This window comes from Epinephelus lanceolatus, chromosome 7 (assembly GCF_041903045.1).
Source record: "Epinephelus lanceolatus isolate andai-2023 chromosome 7, ASM4190304v1, whole genome shotgun sequence".
In the NCBI taxonomy this organism is placed as follows: domain Eukaryota; kingdom Metazoa; phylum Chordata; class Actinopteri; order Perciformes; family Serranidae; genus Epinephelus; species Epinephelus lanceolatus.
This window is the reverse complement of record NC_135740.1, coordinates 33,621,249-33,634,974: the sequence shown is the minus strand read 5'-3', so window position 1 is coordinate 33,634,974 and position 13,726 is coordinate 33,621,249. Positions and strand designations below refer to the sequence as shown.

Below are 13,726 nucleotides of genomic sequence, written 5' to 3'. Positions count from 1 at the left end.
GTCACCCAATCCCTGTGTAAAAAGCTGTCTCGAGTCTGAAAGGATAAAGCCTCAGGGAGCCTCAGACACACACACGCACACGCACACGCACACTCACACACACACACACACACACACACACACACGCTACCCCACATCCCAAATCTGCCTTTAACATCTTTAAGACACCCAGCAGAGAAGTCTGTTGACCCCCCGGCAGGAGAGCCGTGTCTGTTGTTTCTGAGATTGAAAAGGGCAGGTCCCCGCACTTCCAGCAGGAGAAAGCTAAGCTGAGGAGCCACAGATGGAGGAGAAACCTGACTGGGTTTAGTTTGTCGGACAAGCAGGGGGGATATGGCGAGAAGAGGTGGGTGAGGGAGGGGAAAGCAGCAGGGGGGTGTTCAGGGGTGATGACGGACGGCCTTCACTCTGTCAGCCCGTCGTTAAGCGTGATAAATGAAGTTGAGGTAGAAATTTGGGGGTCGGTGCATTCATAAAGCATGCGGGCCGGCGCTTTGAAATGTCAGCTCTCATTCTCCTGTGGTTGAACAGATGCTTACATAAGGCAGTTTGTTAAAACGCGAAGGGAGAGACCTCTCCGCCAAGACTGAGGAGGCACAGTGAACAGAGGAGCAGGCAGCAGGGCGGGTAACTGAGTGCTCTTGTACTGCAAAAGAGAGTAATTGGAGCATGTCTTCCCTCTTTGCTGTGTTTACAAATGGTTATCAAAGGGAGGACAACGTTTTAGACATCCTCTGTGCTAAATCTTAGTAGAGCTGATATTCCCAGAGTTAAAGTTGGTCTCAAAGGTGGGATTGGGTCATTGTGAACAGCTTTGTCTTCGGTGGGTGTGTTTAATCATTTGGAGAGCTAACAGAGCTGCATTAGTGTATGAATCTTTATAAAATCACAGATAGATTTGGCTTTTTTTCTGTTAAAAAAGGTCATTCGTGTAGTTTGATAATTAAAAACAGTGAAAAAAAGGTCAGAAAATTAATAAAATAAAAATCCAGGGGAAAATGGGATTGAAAAAAATATAATTTATAGTGCTTACTTAGGCTTACTCTCAGAGAGTTGTAGGTCAGAAAAGTTGGAAAAATGTGTCCACCCACTTCTGACTGAGCTGGTAGGTCCCCCTTTGTGGGTGGCTTCAAGCCTAAAGACAGCTGATGACGTTACATTCACACAAATGTCCAGATTCCACATTATGAGTGTCACGTACTGTTGGCTCTATCACTGAAGGCTCTATATCAACAGTGGAGCTCAGTCTTTACGGGACACTCTTGTAGATTTCTGAATGGACGGCACATACCCATTCCAAAGCCAAACACTAGCCAGTCACATAGGCTAAACTGCTCATTATAGCCATAACAAAGAGGCTTTAGGAGGAGACATGTAGCATTAGCGCTAAAATTCCTCAGTGGAAATTAGGGGGGGAAATGGCCGCTCTACTTGAGGAAATGGTAAACTTTGCTTATCACAGTGGGTGATGAATAGATTGTACCCCAAACAAGGTGAATTCTTTCTCATGCATATGGTAGACTGGCTCAAAAGAAGCATACACACATGCACACACACACTGAGACGTCATCTAAAATCACTCTGTTAACTGAGATGGATAGGATTTAATTTTTGCTCCCTGGTTGAATATAGATATCACAACCTGACCTGTGTGTCTTTCTCTCTCTCACACACACACACACACACACACACACACACACACACACACACATGCCCGCCCACTGCTCGCCATCTTGTGCTGTTTTACAGACCCCATCAGGGATGGTTAAATCCTCGCAGCTGCTCTCTGCTTGTATCCTCTTGCTCAGTTTCTCTCCTCTGTTAATCCATCATCTCTTTCTGTGCGTGTCTCTCACTCTCCTTCTCTGGCTTTGTGAAACGTAAAGCCCCTTTCTCCAAATATTTCCTTTAAGCTGGGGTTACAGAGTTTTGTTATGCCAAGCGAACGTTGCCTGGTCCCCCTGGTACAATCTGACTGCCTTGACATATCTGACCCCTCCCTCCCTCAGCGCTGCTAATGGCCACCATTTTTTAATGATTACAGCTGTTTGAGCATCTGCATGGCACATTAGGTTTGATACTATGCATTTTATCATTGCTCTGTGTCTGCCCATCGAAGTCTGTCTTTTTGAAGTCATTCTTAAAAACGCTTTTTACTTCTACGTCCTTATTGAGATTGTTGCACATGTATTACGTCTACCTGCCCCTCAGATAATGGTTACACACAGGACTGGTTTTATTTTCAAATGGCTTCACCATCTGTGGGAAGATGATTGAATGATGAATACAATAATGATCTCACTACTCCATCCATCCACTCCACATGCCCCTATACCAGGACAGTAAATCCTCTTGTCAGTCTCATATTTATTGCGTTTCATCATCACTCATCATCATAGCTGTATATACAGTATAAGCAAACACGATCCATTCTCAGAGCTCGTCTGTGTTATCACCTCATAGCCACGGTCTGAGTTTAATAAGCTCTGGAAACATAATAAATATCTAAAATATGAGGAGCAGCTGCTCTGCAGCAGTTTTAGAGCGGACAGATCTGTCTCATCTATTTAACTCTAACGTGAATGAGAGACAAGCAGTGTTGAAGGAGCTACTTTGAAAGCATAGATTTGCAAGCAGCCATTGCTTCACATATTATTAAAAAAATGATCACAGTGACAATGTAGATATATTAAATCAATTAAAATATTATTCAAAGAGGTAACATGCCTGCAAAATAAAATAAAACAAAGTAAAATAAAATGAAATAAAATAAAACAAAGTAAATTAAAATAAAATGAAACAAAGTAAAATAAAATAAAATGAAATGAAATAAAACAAAATAAAGTAAAACAAAACAAAAAAAATAAAATAAAATGAAATAAAATAAAATAAAGTGAAGTAAAGTAAAGTAAAGTAAGTAAAATAAAATAAAACAAAGTAAAATAAAATAAAATTGAATTGTGCCCCCTTGCTCCCAGGTCATACATGAACAAAACAAAACAAAATAACACACGATGAGAAAGTATAAGGAATGTCAGCTTTGGTTTTGTACCCAATGTCCGTCAGTCACCCACCTTCCTTCAAAAACTACAGTCCAGGTGGGCATATTGCACTGACCAGGATTACTTAGTTAGCCAGGTAGCTTCTGTAGAGTAGAGAAGCAATGGTGAAATAAAATTCTAAAATGCATCCTGTAGTTAATGACACAAAAAAATTGCAAAGATGTACTTAAACGACTTGAATCACTTTGCAAATATGAATAGTTCACTCTCCCCAGCACTAGAAACTAGATGAATATTTACAGCCTTGATTTAAAAGCTATTAGTGCATTTTGGTGTTGCTCTGTGACACCAGCATTGTCAAAGTTAACGCACAGATGGTGTTTCATCTTTAAAATGCATCATATAAACAGAGAAAAAGACTTTTCTTGTGTGTCACACTACAGCAGATAGAATATAAATCTTACTGTGAGTCATTATCAGCCTCCATTCATCTTCAGTCCTCATGTGCCTACGGAAAAAAACAAAACAAAATTACAACTCACAAAAACCTTCAAGGACAGTTCTCTGAAAACTTAGAAACTTCTAAACTCAGAAACGTCTTTGGGGCTGAAAAATCCAAAAAAATGGCGAACGAGGAAAACAGTGATGACATTTGCAATTAATTTTGTAATTAACCATTGAAATGTTGCTAATGTAGCACAGGGTTTTTCATTTTATTAAAAATATATTTTCTTACATTCCATCATTGTATAGCGATCTGTTGTTCATAAAACATCTCAGTTTACTTCACAAACATTATTAATCTGTTATCCACAGATGTTAACGTGCACTCATTTAATCTAACAACAATGCATATCTCCTCTAGCAACTATAACACTACATTATAATGACTAATGACACTAATTAAACTAACATTCCTGACGTGTTTTTTCCATCACACAGAGAACAAGGGAAACACTCAGCCACCACTGTGGAATGCTGGGAGATGCCCTCTACAAGGAGAACGACTTTGCTCTCATTATTGATGGAAAGACTCTCAAGTACGCCCTCACATTCGGAGTGCGACAGTACTTCCTGGACCTCGCCCTGTCCTGTAAAGCTGTCATATGCTGCAGGTAAGATTTACTCCCGAGGCAATAAAATAAAACAGACACAATAAATTCCACTGACCAAAATGAAAGACGATGTTCTTTCTGCGAAGACTTTACGCACCGAATCTGCTTCTGCACTGGAAAAACACATACTATACCGTACTGCACACTACTCACAAGGTAAAGTCATTTTCAAGTATCCATTGTAACACAGCAGATCAAAAACTGTATGAAAAAAAAAAATCTTAAATTTTCCACTTTTACGATGTCATAAAACTGCATATTTTTCTGACCAATAGCCCCAAACCCAAAGATGATTTTCCAGTGATATGAAACAGATAAATGAAGCAAATCCCAACAAACAAGAAGCTTAAAGTCAGTAATGTTCAGGCATTTTAGCTTCAAAATGACTTAAATTAAATTAAAAGCTTTATGGTCGAACTACAAAGTATTATGTCTTTGCCACAAAGGTCGTTGAGTATTTTATGGCAGCACTTTAAAAAGTGTGATAGTTGTAAATTTAAATGGCAACTTTCAACATTGTGCAGGTACACTGTTGACCTGCCCAGGCCACATAAATAATACAAAGTACTCAGGCAACCATGACAGGGCTTGAGCCCAGAAATCAGCACCATGTTTTCAGAACAACAGCAAACCCTCATGACTCAGTGCATTACGTCAAAGTCGTATTTATTTTTCCTTCACCTCTACCTGCCTTTGCCTCGTGCGCACTCTGCGGGCACTAAGAGACACCAGGAGATGAATGAGGCCTCTTAAACCTTGAGGAATACAAACAGGAACAATTTCACAGCTTAAGACAGACACGCAGTTTACGACATCATCTCTGGAGACTCTCTCTGTACTGTACGCTATCCCCAAACCTCTGGTACTGTAAGAGGAAGCTGCTGTGTGGGAGGCTGGAGATGTTGCTGTCAGCACAGGCATAAAGTTAAATTTGAGGTCTTGTAAAGGAAGAGTTATAAGTTGTGTTACAACCGTCAACTCATGGAAGCATCTGAAACTCAGAGGGGATGTTGAGAGTCTGAGACAATCGACCAAGCTTTAGAGGTGACCCTCTCTTCATACAGATGCTGTAGGTTATTCAAAGTAACACTAGTGATCTTACAGCACAGCCTGACCACTTTGTCCAACTTGTTCTTGTTTTTAAGGCTCAGATTACCAAACCAACAGACCATGTTAAAAGAAAGAACAGACTCAATAAAAGCAGAATAGAACAATTTCATGATTGTCCTATTTACATCGAAACTCCTCAACTTCCTTAGAGAGAATAGGCATTGGTTTGCCTTTTACAGATGCCGTCAGTGTTCACATCAAATTCAACTTGTCATCTAAGACAGTGCCCAAATACTTTAACTGCTGCCACTGGCTCCCCCTTGATTACACAAGGAGCAGGCAGACAGGCCTCCTCCAAAAATCAATAAACATCTCATTGGTCTTAGACACAATAATGTGGAAGAAAGACTGGTCACACCAATTAACAAATTCATCCAGTACTGGGCCATGATCATATTCACCCTCTTTGACGTTTTCATGTGCTATTGCATTAGAACAGTACAAAGTAGATTTAATGTCTTTTTTTACCCTGACCAACAGAAAAAGGTCTTTTAATGTCAAAGTGAAACAGATTACAGACCTTTGACAGGATGAGATTGGAGACTGTGCGTACAACAACAGCTGCCAGCTGCTTCACCAGTCTCAGCTTTATCTGTTTTCACTCCGACATCAAAAGCCTCTTTTTCTGTTGAGCAGTGTCTAAAAAATTCACATTGAATCTACTTTGATTTAACGTTGGAAGACAAAAACATGAAAACCTACAACTTCTACAGGCTTCCTCCGATACACATGCTACCACCAGCTGCCTCACGTGACTCACGAGAGCTTGACCATGAAGGCTAATGCCACCTTTCCACTGCATGGTACAACACAGCTGCACTCAACCCGACTCTGCCTTTCTTGGTTTTACTTCAGTAAAGGTTGTGGACAGAAGCTACTGGGGATTAAATGTAGTCTTTACAAGTGCTTTCCCTCCTTTGGCACCTGCTTTTTCCCTCATTCTTAAAGGTATACTATGCAGGAATTGTCAGATACTGTTAGTAAACAATATGACCAGTCAACCCCAGATTCTCTTTGCTTAATGTTTTGTCTCTTTATATATTTGCATTTTTTCAGCACTGTGTCTGCAACTTTCATAGCTTCCTCGTGGATACATGCTGCTTACAGTGAAGCACCTGGTTGCTACCTTTTTATAAAGACCCGACCTCACCTGCACACTGTGACAGGAGTGTTCCAAACACAGTAAAATAAAAAGGCCAAAATAAAATGCAGGCAGAGGGCAGGGTCTCTGCAGATAAATACGCTGCCACACACTTCAAGTGGGCCGTAAGTGATGATTGAGAGGGCTCATTTTTGTATGAGTCGTATACCTTGGCACGAGCATACGCCTCACACTACAGTTATACAAAGTTAAGGAAGAGTGTTTGGTTTTGCTGATCTCAAGAATGAATATTATTTTATACACACCCTAATGATACTGCCCAATACTGGGAAAGTAGGAAATAGAATTTCCTGGACAATACATTCTTGAGTGATATATATCATCTCACATCTTCCCTCCATTATAATGTATGTCTTGCCTCGTCCTTTGTGCTGCACGGTGTCTGACTCACTGTTGTAGCTCCAGTTTTACCACAACGCATTAATTGAACTTGATTAACACAAATCAATTTCTAATTTCATTTCCTTTTCAGAGTATCTCCTCTTCAGAAGTCAGAGGTGGTGGAGATGGTGAAGAAACAGGTGAAGGTGATCACGCTGGCCATCGGTGATGGTGCTAACGACGTGGGAATGATCCAGACAGCTCATGTCGGTGTGGGAATCTCAGGCAACGAGGGTCTGCAAGCAGCAAACTCCTCCGACTACTCTATTGCCCAGGTGAGCACAGTGGCAGAGGTTTACACTAAGGCTGCGGTGGAATAGTCTTTTTGCACTGGAAGTTTCCTAATTGAGCGAAATGAGCCAGATGTGTCTCAGTGGCAGCCACGAAGAAAGAGCAGGTCGAAGTCTCTAAATGCTGAGAAAAGGTGCTTCAGTGCTTCCTTTCTTATCTCATTTAGCACAGAGTGCACTAAACCATTCTTTATGATAGGAGAGGAGATAATGCCGTCCCACTTCAGTGTGGCAGCAACATTAGAGTGATGCATCCTTCGGCAGTTCACGAAACTATCGACATGACCAACAAGGGACGCTGATCATTATGCAAAGTTACCATTGCTTATCAAGCACCTTAGTAAAGAAGTAACATATTTCGCCATTTTGTCCACATTTACACAGCCCGCATGAAACAACATGGTGGGAACACATGGGTCGAAGTATCTGAGATGCACTTTTAGTAGTTCAACTTCAGACTCTTGTAGTTTCACCAAGGCAGGCCCACGTCAGTAACATCCACCACCACATAATTACTTAGCAAAGTCCAAGTGCAGTCAGATTCTCTTAGTAGCATTTCCTGAGTCCTTATAAATTCTCCTTTACATTTTTCTTTGACCTCATGATTTTTTTCCATTTAGGTCAAGGACAACTGGTTAGGAAAAGACATAATTGTATGTTTTTTTTGACTATAGCCCAGGTGTGAAAAACATATTGCTTCTTCATTAGTGCTTGGAGATGGAAGACATAAGTATCTAAAGTGGGAATTTAACCAGTTATCATTGATTTTGAATGCATAAATTAAGATTTTTAAAGTAGCTTTGACAGCTGTGCGATACTTCAACCTGATCCTGTCCCATCTAAAGTCAGACAAGGTCAGAGAAAATTATGCCAAGGCACTTAAGTCTCTTAATTTGATTTATTAACTGCTTAACTGCTGATAATATTCAAACTAACAAAAGACAATTGTGAAGATTTATAGAGCCAAACAATGTAAAATCAACACGTTCAATTTTATTTTAAGCTGTTTCTCTTGTGACGAGCATTCATAAAGTATGTGCAGAAAACGAAAACCATAAGACCAGACTTCATACTTTGCAGTGTTAAAATATGATTTTAATTTTATCAAACTATGTTTGCTGTTAAGCTGCAGGTGCATGTTCTCAGTTCAGCAGCAACACACTGACATTCATGCCAATTTCTGTCTCCTTAAACTCAGATTCCCCAGATTGTCAGCTCCGTCATGATTGTCGTCTCAAGTGTAATATGTGTTAGTGATAGTTGGGCACATTGTTCAGAGTAACAATAGGTCATGTCTGCTGGGGCATTAGCTTATACAGTGAAGAAGTAACACCTGTAAAACAGGCATCTGCTGACACCTAACTCCAAACATAACCATAGAGAAACAGATCCCGGCAAAATGCTTCTTAAACACATATCGTAGTTACCAGTTTGTCTGAAACTCTGCATCGATATGTGATACCCATAAGCAACAAAAGCTGCAGAGTTCCTGTATCATGGCTCCGTTTCTACACAGCTCGCCACTCAGTACATCATGTTTCTATTACAGCCACAGGGCTTGAGAGTATGGGAAACCAATAGATGACTACAACACAGTACGCTCTCTGTACTTCAGTATGCAATTACCATTCAAGAAGCCTGGGTTTGTCTTAAAGTGCCCCTTTCAATCGACATGACATGTAAAATTGTACGTCTTTCAGAGACACGTGGCCTCCTATAATCCATTTAGGTTGTGTTCCAACATTAAATTAAATTACACCTCCAGACTTCCACTGGTGTTTTCCTTATATTGGCGTAACGGTACATTAACTGTAATTTGCAGACTGCAAACTGAAATCAATCCTTGGAAGTTGTTTAACTTGTTTTTCTGTTCCTAGACATGATTTATATTAATGTTCGAGAGTATCAGATGAGTTTGTTGCTGCTGTAGGTTATAAGGGAGCTAGTTTAACACAGTTTAACACTTGAAAGCTCAGAGTTATCTGTTGAGGCAAGTGGAGAGTGAAGAGGCTTTGGGCCAAGGCACCTCTGCTCTCCGTCTGTCATCAGCTCAGGTTTGTGTTAACTGATGTTTGATCCGACCATTGGAGGGGGTCAGACAAACTGGGGGTCGCCACCGTGCTGTCAGTCCACCAAAGAAGATTGTGGTAATGCTGAAAGACAAGCAGGCCTTCAATAAACAGAATTGTGTTTGCCCAAAAATCTAAGTTTATTTCTACTCATCCTACCTCCTACTGTGGTTTCTATGACAGTGTATTTGGGCCATTGCAAGTTAAAAAAAAAAGAGCCAGGGTAGGGGGGTGTTATTCGGATTAAAAACTCAGAATTTACGAGATTAAAGTCATTAATTTTCAGGAGATAAAAACTTGGATATTTTCTTGCAAGACAAAACTCAGAAATTCTTTGAGGTTAAAATCACAAATTTGCAAGAAAAAAGTAACAACTTTACACAGAAAGAAAATCACAAATTTAAGTTAAAAAAAACCCCTCAAATATCTTAAATCTAAGTCAGAAGAACTCAGAAATACTGTGATTCAAGTCTTAAATTTATGAGAAAAAAAAATCAGAAAAATAGTAATATTCTCTGACATTAAATTAACGCATTAACACAAAAAAACTTAAAAATTTAAGATTACAAAAAAAGACAAAGAAAATATTCTCTGAGATTTAAGTCAGAAATTTGCGGGATAAACTCAGAAATTTTCTGATGAAAGTCTTACATTTATGAGAAAAAATCTGAAAAATATTAATTTTCTCTGACATTTGAGTGACAAGATGAAAATATTTACAAGAAAAGAAAAAACTCAAATGTTTCCAAGAGTATAAAGTGATAAATTTGCAAGAAAAAAAAGAAGAAATTTTCTGAGATTAAAGTCACAAAATTGCAAAAAAAACCTTGAATATTCGCTAAGATTTAAGTGATAAATTTACAAGAAAAAACTCAGAAATTTTATGAGAAGACTTTCAAATATTCCATGAGAATAAAGTCACAGTTTTTTTAGAAAATAAATACACACATTTTCAAGAAGAAACTCTTTTTTTTCAAGATTAAAGTCACAAATTTATGAGAAAAACTCAGAAAATAGCAATGAAATCACACATCTTGTGATTGTTGTCCATTACCTACAGTAGCCCTAATATGCTGTCGTAGGTTTCTGAGACATTATGTCAGATGGTAAGAGGATGCAGTGAAGATTATGCTATTTTTTCTAGTCATTAACTCAAAACTAAGATGAAGCACTTGCCTCAAAGTTCTGCTCCAATGTAATCACACTTATCAGACAGAAATTGCACTGAAATTGTAAGCTCACCACAGTCCCTAAATGGTGGTGTAATTATAAAGCCATTTAACTATTATGCTGATCCCTCGGAGACCAATACCCCCGTATGAACTCCACCATTTTCTACAACTGAAAGTTTGATCTTACAATCTTTAACTAGACATTTCTGGAATGTGTTAGTGAGAGTCTTTGGCTGCAGTGCCTCATCAGCCCTCTCTGCTGAGGGGACAACAGAACGCTGCTGCTTCCTTTAATCTTGAAGTTCCTGTAACTCCGTCAGTGTTCCAGCACTGATCTCTGATTATGAGGAACCATTAGACGGTATACTGTACACAGACTCATGCTATTCACTCATCCTGTCGTCTTCCTTCATTTACCTCCCTCCCACGCAGTTCAAATACTTGAAGAATCTGCTGCTCGTCCACGGAGCCTGGAATTACAACCGTGTAGCCAAGTGTATCCTGTACTGCTTCTACAAGAATATTGTCCTCTACATCATTGAGGTGAGTCTCACACAGTAGCTCACAAGACTCCGTCGAGTCGTGCAGTGAACTAGATCTGAATGCAAAGCTTTGAGATTTTTTCACATTACATGATTAGGTGTAAAGGCAAAGATTCCTTGTTAGAGTTTCCATGTTTGTGTTTCAGTTGACTGGCCCTTCACATTACCTGCCAGTTGGTGCAGCTCCTGGGCCAATAGTTTGAGTTTTGAAATGCCCAGACAGAATATACACAAACAAACACACACTCACAGACGCTCAGTAATGAAGGGAAAACTACACCTAATTAACAGGAAGTCTGCCATTTGAAAATCCTTGCCAGTTATTGGATCCTTGGAATATTAATCCACACAACTCATTTGAATATTTGTGAAGCCGTCTCACAAGCAGTGGTACTCATTTTTCTTTCTGCCACAGGATCACATAATCATTAGGATAAGCATTGAGCCATGAGAGGCCACAGTATACAGTGATTTTACCACATATACCTGGCACTGTTTCATAAAATAAACACACAGCAACAAAACATGCAATAATTTATTGATAACAAATAATCATTCTTCTGCTAAGCTGTGTCAGCAACATTCAGCAGGATGGTTGCCAAGCAACACACAGAGGCAGTGGAAAGTGCCAGCTGTTTTAGGGCTGGGACATATGCAGATGGGTCCATGGGACAGATGTGAAGGTCTCTGTAGCCCTGCACTAACATGATCAACTTCTCCTCAATATTCACAGACTGATATTTACAGAAGAAAGGAAAGATATTTGCCGGCTGATTGGTTGTTCTTCGTCACATGACAGACGTGTGCGTTGCTGCTTTTCAGAAGTTGAACTTTTTATATCTTTGGGGCACAGACGCTTGTGCAACCATGTCCGCATGACAACAATGGATTTTAGGGTGCAAAAACCAGGGCATGTGTATGTGAGAAGTAGTAGGAAATAGGAGAAAAATGTCATCATGTTGCAGTTACGTTATGATCAAATATCTGTACTGCTAACTTTCCCCAAGCTGTCATCACTTGCCAGCGGGCTGCACTGTAACAAAGATGATATCGCTGGCAGCAAACACTTGAAAAAACTGAGCACAATAGACTACGAATAAAACTTAAAGCTAGCTTAACTTACACTGTTAACTTACCATAGATCGTTGCTGTGCTTTGTCCACTTTGGATGGAGATGAAAGGGCGGGAGATTGGACGGCAGTTATTTTTTTCAACAAAGTGATAGGACACAGTGGGTTCCCCTGCTGCTCAAATAAAAATTTCAATTTGCTCTCTCTATCTTGCTGGCATCTTTGTGGTTCTTTTTCCATTTATTGAGAGTCAGCGTTGGATATTTCTGACTGCTTTTGTCCCGGGGGATGATAAATGATTCAGGCTTCAGTTTGTGGTTGCCCTGTTTAGCTTTACATCCCATATACAGCTGCATATCAACCCAGAGTTTGTCGGCAAGACCCTCAGGTGTGTTTGGATTTTCTGATAGTCTGCCTTCGTTAAATTTCGGTGGTGAGATGTCTTGTCGTGTCTTTCTCTGCAGTTTTTTCACCACTCCAATGAAAACGTTATTGCTAGTGATAAACTATGGATCTTTTGACAGACACCAGGGTAGACTGATCATTGATGTACCGGTTAAGCCCCGCATGTCAGCCAACGTAACTGCAAAAATAGTAAAATGCTAGTAGTAGTAGTGGTAGTAAAATATGCAGAATCACAAAAAATGTAGTCCTCTTGTTGAATGGTTTTTGAGTGTTTAGCTTGAACAAAATCAAAGTTTTAAAGAACTAAATGTTCTCATGTTTTAGATCTCACGATTTGACGTCGAACCACAGGGCCTCTATCACAGAATTTTGTCATAATAAAGTTAAACCAGTGAATTTAAACTTGGAATTTTTAATAATCCAGGAACATCTGCCTTAGATGGAAATATATGAATGTCCCCTCATAGCCTCCTAGGTCCACTCTCCTTGTCTATCGATAGATGATGGTTAAGAAGGTTCACAGACATGTTGCTCCTAACATCGGTTTGTTGGTGTGCGGTAAGTTTGATGGCATTTGACAGATACCAGACCCAGTACTGATTGCAGGTTCAGAGCCATAACCAAGAATGACCAGACAGGTTAAGTGTTTCCTATCAGCAGCAGCTTTATCATGGGAAGTGCTCCGAGGTTTTGATCTACCGCTCATGCACGTGTCTGACGGATGCAGCAACTTTGCAGCTTCTCAAAAAGTCTAAATCAGAGGTTACTACTGACACTTCTGTATTGTATGTGATCTTCTTGCCTTGGAGCCAAATGCTTGTACAAATAAAATGTGCTCTTACTGCAAGTTAAATTCCAGCGCATTTCTCCAGTATACAGATTTTTAACTATCTACAGATGAGACAAAGAAGGACATATGTGAACAAAAGAAAAAGAAGGCATTTAAAGGAATGATCCCCCCTACTCTCTACTGTTGTTGCTCAAGGGGGCCTAGTAGCCATAGAGAGCAAGTGATTTACACACTTCCTCTGCCTTTGCACTGTGAAAAGGGGACAATTCAGAGAGTGCTCCCTGGCTCTGCTATGCAGTGGTTTTAAAAAGGATCAGCCACATGTTTTTAAAATATCATCACCACATAACCTGTCATGGAAATATGAGCACTTTAAAATTGTCTTTTGTTCATCCTCTTTCTGTCACACTTGACCTCTGATCTCATTCGAGTTTACATAGCGTGGAGAATCAGTAGACTACCTTTTACATTCCAGGGTGTCTGCTTCTGGCTTATTGTGACCTGAAGTGAAAGAGGGCAGTCATCCTCCTTCCAAGCTGTGACTGCAAGTTATAGGAACTGCAACTGTTTGATCGTGTTACCCTTTTCCAGATAAGGTGAAATACCAGTGGATGCAAA

The 13,726-nt window shown here is 39.9% G+C and overlaps 1 protein-coding gene across 5 annotated transcripts in view; it reads left to right on the top strand.

The window, feature by feature from the left end:
* atp8a1 (ATPase phospholipid transporting 8A1) overlaps nucleotides 1–13,726 on the top strand; it is a 143,028-nt gene that overhangs the window by 92,305 nt on the left and 36,997 nt on the right. For all 5 annotated transcript variants that reach the window (XM_078169460.1, XM_033633450.2, XM_033633453.2 and 2 more), the window contains 3 exons: nucleotides 3,945–4,117; nucleotides 6,862–7,045; nucleotides 10,734–10,844. In XM_078169460.1, the coding sequence (XP_078025586.1) occupies nucleotides 3,945–4,117; nucleotides 6,862–7,045; nucleotides 10,734–10,844 (468 nt within the window). The remainder of the gene's footprint in view (nucleotides 1–3,944; nucleotides 4,118–6,861; nucleotides 7,046–10,733; nucleotides 10,845–13,726) is intronic.